Raw genomic sequence first — 7,672 nt, forward strand, 5'->3', positions numbered from 1 at the left:
GATAAAAACATCACAATAATCCACAAGTAATCCACAGCACTCCAGTCCATCAGTTAACATCTGGAGAAGACAAAAGCTGAAACAAATCTAGCATTAAGACGCTTTTAACTAAAATACAAGTCCATAATCCATAATAACTCTTCCTCCAGTGATCTCCTGTTGTCTCTCACATATTTGTTCAGAGCTGTTTTGGCTTGTAAACGCTGCTTGATCTGTGCAGACTCCTCTCCTGATTCAGACCAGAACACTTTTTCACTGGAGGAAGTGTTATTATGGATTATGGACTCATATTTAAGTGAGAATGGTGGGAGAACTGGAGTGCTGTGGATTACTTGTGGATTATTGTGATGTTTTTATCAGCTGTTTGGACTCTCATTCTGACGGCACCCATTCACTGCAGAGCATCTATTGCTGAGACAGTGATGGAATTTCTCCAAATCTGATGAAGAAACATCTATGTGGCAGTTCACACCCACTAGCTAGTGTAAGTCAAGCTGTCTAGCTAGTATCCATTTGACCTCTGGGGCCATCATTGTGGGTAATATGTTAAACACACACACCTGCAGGTCTCGGGCCCTCTCGTTGGACTGGTATGCGATCTTCTCCTCCATGCTGGCCAGCTCTTGTTTCAGGATCAGGATCTCGTTCTGGTGGAGCTCTGTCAGATCGTTCACTTGTTCCTCTAAGCGCTCACACCTACAGAAACACAACACAAGAAACACAGTCACTTCCTGTGCTCTGTGTCAAAGACAAACATGAGCGTGATTCTGCAGGAGAGTGTGTTTATGTGAGGGAACGAGACCTCGTGCATGTTTTGGTCTTTACTTATGTACACGTAATCGTCTCAAAGTGTGATGGAGCTTCACTGGTCTGAAGAATCCAGAGACAAAACCACAAACTGATGACTAATGGATCAGTTTTAAACAGCTTTAACACTCAATTTAAATGCACTTAATGGAAGAAAACAAGAGTTCTGTCATTTTTCCCCTCCTCACGAAGGCACAAAGCGTGAGAACAGTCACAAATATCTTTTACATACAATAACCATTCATCGTGATTACAGCTGTAAGGCTCAACAAAAATATGATACAGGCTCTAAAATCTCATATTCAGATTCAAGAATGGCCAGATTTGACATGTAATCGTAAAAGAGTGTGAGCACTGATTTGTATATATATATATATATATATATATATTCGTGGTTATAACTGTATATTCACATTTTAAGTTTATATATTCAGATTTTACATAATTATTTCCTGTTTGGTGCCTCATAATATATATATATATATATATATATATATATATATATATATATGATCTATTCCTTTAACAACTGCAAAACTTAAATTATCCATTAGTTTGACAGCATGTTGATTTTTCAGCTATATTTTTGTGCTGCCGTTATTACAAGCCAACAGAAAAAAATGCTTGACTGCAGTCTGGACATTTAGGGCAGAAATATGTTTGTCCATTCATTTCTCTCTCTGCGAACTCACATTCTCTCTCTCCTACTCGAACGTTTACCATTTAAGAGGAAAAAGTCTAATCTGAGTCTATTTCAGGCCCACAAATCTGGAGGGTCACGACCCAAAAATCTGTTTCTGATACAGTCATGAAGAGCAGGGAAAATGCTACATCAAAATATTAGATGAATAACTAACATGGACAGTGCATGATTTACTCAGGTCAAACCTATTTGTGTAGCGCTTTTCACAAAACACATTGTTTCAGACCAGCTTTACAGGAAATAATGATATTAATGTTTCTAATATATTGATATAGTAATTGCTTTTAGTTGCATTTAGCAGATTAGAGCTGTATAATCACACAGATCACATTTGCTATATAGTACATATCACTTCACCCAATTCCTTATCTGGTGAAACCTATACCAATTTGTCATACTGAAGAGCCCAATTACTATTTGTTGATGTGTATCGCTGACATGGTTGAATGATTTAAATAAATGACAGGGTTAAAAATTTAAATTGTATCTCTCACCCCCAGCCTTTAATCTTTTAATTTTAACCACTAGCACTGCACATTAGCAGCGCCTTAGCATTACGTTAGCCTGTTAGCTGGACAATCGCATCCCCATTCGTGTTTCATATCCGCTTCTTTTTTCTCTGTCTCACTCTATTTCTTTTCTCTCTCGCTCCATTTTTTTCAAGTCCATCAAACAACTGGGTTGAGTCGGAATTATTCTACAGTCACGGTGAGTAATGGCTTCTCATTGCATTGTCACCTGCACCGCTTGCCTCATGTAGTTTATCTGTCTCTGTCAGCAGCGAGGAATTCACATGTGATAAATGCAGGGAAATAGTTAGGCTGACAGAGAAGATTTCTAGATGTGACTAGCTCAGCGAGTCCTGTACATTGTTCGGTTCCGGTTACAGAGCCCCCTCAGCAGGGCGACTGTGTCATAGTCGCAGGTCAAAACACTGCTCTTCCGTTCCGATCAAATCATCAAACAGGTTCTCCCCACTCAGTGTTGCACCCACTGAGAAACCTGATCAAAGTGCTCTAGTTATTGGCGATTCTATTGTACGGAACGTGAAAATAGAGACACCAGCCACCATAGTCCAATGTTTACCGTGAAAAAATATAACATCAGCAGGTGCAGACATTTCCCAACAGAATAGTAGTAATGATTTTACGAATTACTTTACTTCTAAGATCGATACTATTAGAGATAAAATTGTAGCCATGTAGCCATCAGCCCAAGCGGCAACCTTCCGGTCTCTCTCGTGAAACCAACACGGAAGTGACTAAAACTGCAATTCATTCGTTTAAATTATATTAAGAGTTAAAGTTCTGCATAATTAAGGGCGTGGCCACTTGAGTGACAGGTGGATTGCCGCTGCTGTCACCACTGTCGAGCTAGGTGGGCGTGGTTTCAGCAACCAGCTCCCGCCTCTTTGCCCATTTTCGATTATCCAGGAGTGACGCATGGTGACACGCTGCCAAGATGGCGACGGCCGCCTCTGCCCACTTTGAGCTTCAAAAATGCTCTTCAGAAACCTACGGGTGACGTCACGGACACTACGTCCATGTCAAAGATATTAGAAAAGGTAGTATCATCACAACTATTTTCCTTCTTAGAAAAATATTCTCTGTGAGGATTTAGACCGTATCATAGTACTGAGACTGCTCTCATTAGAGTTACAAATGACCTGCTCTTATCATCCAATCGTGGTTGTATCTCTCTATTAGTGCTACTGGAACTTAGCACTGCGTTTGACACTATTGACCACAACATTCTTTTGAAAAGACTAGACAATGATTTTGGCATTAGTGGAAGTGCATTAGCATGGTTCAAATCTTACTTAACTGACCGCCATCAATTTGTGGCAGTGATTGAAGAGGTATCATATCGATCACAAGTGCAGTATGAAGTACCTCAAGGCTCAGTACTAGGACAGTTTCTTTTTACGCTTTTACATGTTACCCTTGGGAGTTATCATCAGGAAAGCTAACATGGTTAGCTTTCACTGTTATGCTCATGATACTTAGCTCTATATTTCTTCGCGGCCCGACGAAACATACCAATTTGCAAAACTAACAGAATGCATAGTTGATATACAAAACTGGATGACTAGTAATTTCTTACTGTTAAATTCTAAAAAAAAAACCAGAGGTGTTAATTATCGGACCTAAAACCTCCACATGTAATAACCTAGAACACTCTCTAAGACTTGATGGCTGCTCTGTCAATTCTTCATCATCAGTTAGGAACCTAGGTGTGCTATTTGATAGCAATCTTTCCTTCGAAAGCCACATTTCTAACATTTGCAAAACTGCATTTTTCCATCTCAGAAATATATCTAAATTACCACCTATGCTGTCAATGGCAAATGCAGAAACGTTCAATTATGCGTTCATGACCTCAAGGTTAGATAATTGTAATGCTTTATTGGGTGGTTGTTCTGCACACTTAATAAATAAACTCCAGCTGGTCCAAAGTGCAGCAGCTAGAGTTCTTACTAGAACCAGGAATTATGACCATATTAGCCCAGATCTGTCAACACTGCACTGGCTCCCTATTAAACATGGTATACATTTTAAAATCTTGCCAATTACCTATAAATCCCTGAATGGTTTAGTGCCTCAGTATTTGAGCGAACACTTATTGCATTATAGTCCACGGGAACCAGATGATTCCTCTGAACAATCTGACTTTGTTGCAGCCTAGAATTAAACTGCTGGTTTCGTCTGGCCAGAGGAGAATGGCACACTATTTCAACACACTATTTCCCTGTTTAATACTGTAAAGCTGCATAGACACAATCTGCATTGTAAAAAGCATTATATAAATAATGGTGACTTGACTTGACTTATCTAGGCTTATGTATTTAGACCCCTAATGTCAGGCAGCTGTGGCAAGAAAAAAAACTCCACTTGATTTTGGATAATGGATAAAAAAAAACTTTAGGAGAAAATAGGCAAAAGTATCAGTTCTATTCTAACTATACAGTCCAAACTTAATGTCAGTAATTCAGTAAATAAACTACTGTACTAAAAGCACACAGAAAGCCATCTGTCAGACAGCGAGTACCGAACTGAATTATTTCATGTGCTTTCAATAGCCTAACTCTTTTTCAAAATCAAGCACATTACACGTTTTATTTTCTCATTCATATGTTTCTTTATCAATCTAAAGTGTGTTAATGACTACAAGCAGATATAAACGAAACAGCATAAGTTCTATAAAAACCAGTGACACTTTAGACTAGGGCTGTGCAAATAATCGAATGCGATAATCATGCACATCTCGTCAGTAAAGCCGGTTCTGTTATTAGTAGTAAATCTCCATCACCTGCTTTCAAATGGAGCAGCATTTACTACACAGAGCCGTAGTTCACTGACAAGCTACACAATATCGAGTTCATAATTGCAGGTGATACATCGGCGATAATGAACGCGATATTGCATAGCTTGTCGGTGAACTACGGCTCTGTGTAGTAAATGCTGCTCCATCTGAAAGCAGGTGATGGAGATTTACTACTAATCACAGAACCGGCTTTACTGATGAGATGCGCATGATAATGGCATTCGATTATTTGCACAGTCCTACTTTAGACCATCATCACAATGTATAACATCTTGCTGGCTAGCCATATTCACAGTCTCCATACATTTGTCTGTTTGATTATAAGGACATTATGGTTGATTTTTGTGGTTCAGTGCTGGATTGCTACTGCATGTCCAGTATGATTTAGGTCCTGAAGCAAACCCAGAAGAGAAGCTCTGCTCTAGACTGTATGTACTGTGATCTGTGTTTGAGTGTACCTGAACCTCTCCTCCTGCAGCGCCTCCATCACTAGCCTGCACTCCTTCATATATCCACTCCTCACACTCTCCAGCATCTCCTCCAGGCGCGTCTGCGCGTCTCGCAGCTCCTGCAGCTCCTGCATCAGCATGTCCAGGCTGCCGCGGTGGCCCCGCTCCAGCGTGTTCCCCCTGGAGCTGGGCGGGCCCCCAGGGGCCCCCGTCACGCTGTTGGATCCCGAGGTGGCACTGGAGCAGTCCTCGTAGCTGCCGAACTTGGGGCTGGACTGCAGGTGTGCGGTGGAGGCTCTGTCCTCGGCCTCCTCCGGCCCGTCTCTCAGCACGCTGATGTTGTCTGCACTGCCGAAGCGGTGGCGAATGAGCGAGGCGATCTCACGCGGTTTGGAGGCCACGGCCCCGGCGGCCGAGTGCAGGCTGTCCACCACCCCCTCGCTGAGGCCCGTGATGACCCGGGCCCCCACGTCCCTCAGGCCCTGCTGCATGTCGCGCAGCATGTCTTTGGGCTGCCGCTGCACGCCGCTGTGCTCCGCCTCACGCAGACGCCGGTGGTAATGCTCCAGCTTGCGCTGCAGCTGGGCGATGCTCGCCGCAGCCTTCTGGTTCTTCTTCTCAAACACCTGAGGATGGAGGCAATGTGGAGGGGTGTGGAAGAGTGAGGGAGGGAGGAGAGCGAGACATGAGCGAGGAAGGAGATTAAGGCCCTGTTCACACTAGTGCGTTTTGGTTTTAAAACGGCATTTTAAAATGAAAACTATCCTCGTCTATACTGGTGTTTTCACCGCGTTTCAGAAACGATCTCAGTCCACACTATGCAACCGAAAATGCATGTCACATGACCATTCATGCAGGTACAACCATAAATATGTATTGGTAGTACAGCTGCACGATTAATCATTTAAAAAATCGCATTCTCGATTCAAACACCCATGCGATCCCATTTTTAAATGACAACAATTCGCTCGTGTCTATTAAACCTTTGTAAAAATCATACTGCAATATTCAAATCTGCGTTTGCACTGCCGCTGACACAGAGAGAGCAGACATTTACCATGTTTGAGTAAGAAACAGCTTCACAAACAGTCTTTTCAACTACACAGTATTATTTCTGTCTTACAGTCATTTATATTATCACAGAAATAACGGGATGAAAGCTTATAGCTCATATATAAACATTAGACCAAGTCCCCTTTGAAAGTAATTGGGTTTGTGTCGATTGCATCATTTCACCACTAGGTGGCGACAAGCGACTTTTAAAAAAATTATTTGTCATTGAATCATTCATTCAAGAGATTTTTTTCAAAAACGCTGATCATACAGTAATGAAACAAGTGAAGTATTTATGAGTGAATCATTGAATCATTCATACAAACAACTTTTTCATCATTTTAATATTAATAATTGGTGTATTAAATATTATATTTTAAATACACACATATATATATATATTAAAATGTTTAATAATTAATTCAAATTAATTAAACACTTTTAAATAGACTGCAGCAATAATATTTTGTCACATTATTTTGTTTAGTTCAGAATCATGGGAGTATCGTGATCTCTATTTGAGACAAAAAAATAAATAAATCGTGATTCTCAATTTATCCAGAATCATGCAGCTCTAATAGGTAGATGCCCTATAGACTAGAGTAGATGCCCTATTATTTAGATGGTGGACGCATGTCTACGTGCTTGGAGCGGTCGAATGGGGAATCTACCTATGCATATCTACGAGTACAACAATGAGCATGTTGTTATTGTTTACACGTTTGTCAAGGATACACAGAACGAATGTGGGCAGCCACGCCATCGTTTTCAAAAGTCTCCGTTTGGTCCGTTTACACTGAAACGCAACCCTGGAGTTTTCAAACTAAAACAGGGTCTGCGGCGTTTTCAAAAGTCTCAGTTTTTGAGGGTCGAAAATGCCGGAGTAGTCTTAACAACAGGCGTAACCGTACATGCACAGAATAATTGTTTACAAAAAGATAACGTATAACGTGCATTTACAAAATATATAGGCTAAATATAAATTTTACACTGACTTAAATTGTAATGAAAATAATGTAAAAATTACAAAAATAAGTTTGACATTAATTTCGTTGCAATTATATATATATGTGTGTGTGTGTGCGTGTGTGCGTGAGTGTGTGTGTGTACAGTGGTGGCCAAAATATCTTTTGCTGTAGTGTGTCAGTAGGAAATATCAATTTACATTACATGATATATTGCAGTCAAATCTCTCTAACTTTAAGGGGTACAACATCTTGTCACTGGGGCAGTACCCTGAAAGGAACATCTTTGTACCTTATTTACTGCTAAAAGGTAAATTGTAGCACATTATGAGGGCATATTACTTTAAATCGCGAATAGTAAAATGAAGTGA

At 40.5% G+C, this 7,672-nt stretch overlaps 1 protein-coding gene across 1 annotated transcript in view; it reads right to left on the bottom strand.

Moving 5' to 3' along the window:
• The window catches only part of tmcc1a (transmembrane and coiled-coil domain family 1a), a 9,338-nt gene extending 2,239 nt beyond the window's left edge, over positions 1-7,099 (bottom strand). The window contains exons 1-3 of the mRNA XM_016454146.1: positions 7,055-7,099; positions 5,293-5,909; positions 561-696 (exon numbers count right to left, since the gene is read on the bottom strand). Coding sequence (XP_016309632.1) covers positions 561-696; positions 5,293-5,909; positions 7,055-7,099 — 798 coding nt within the window. The remainder of the gene's footprint in view (positions 1-560; positions 697-5,292; positions 5,910-7,054) is intronic.
• Positions 7,100-7,672: the final 573 nt, after the last annotated feature.

The sequence above is a fragment of the Sinocyclocheilus anshuiensis genome, unplaced genomic scaffold, assembly GCF_001515605.1.
Source record: "Sinocyclocheilus anshuiensis isolate Anshui unplaced genomic scaffold, SAMN03320099.WGS_v1.1 scaffold105, whole genome shotgun sequence".
NCBI classification, from domain to species: domain Eukaryota; kingdom Metazoa; phylum Chordata; class Actinopteri; order Cypriniformes; family Cyprinidae; genus Sinocyclocheilus; species Sinocyclocheilus anshuiensis.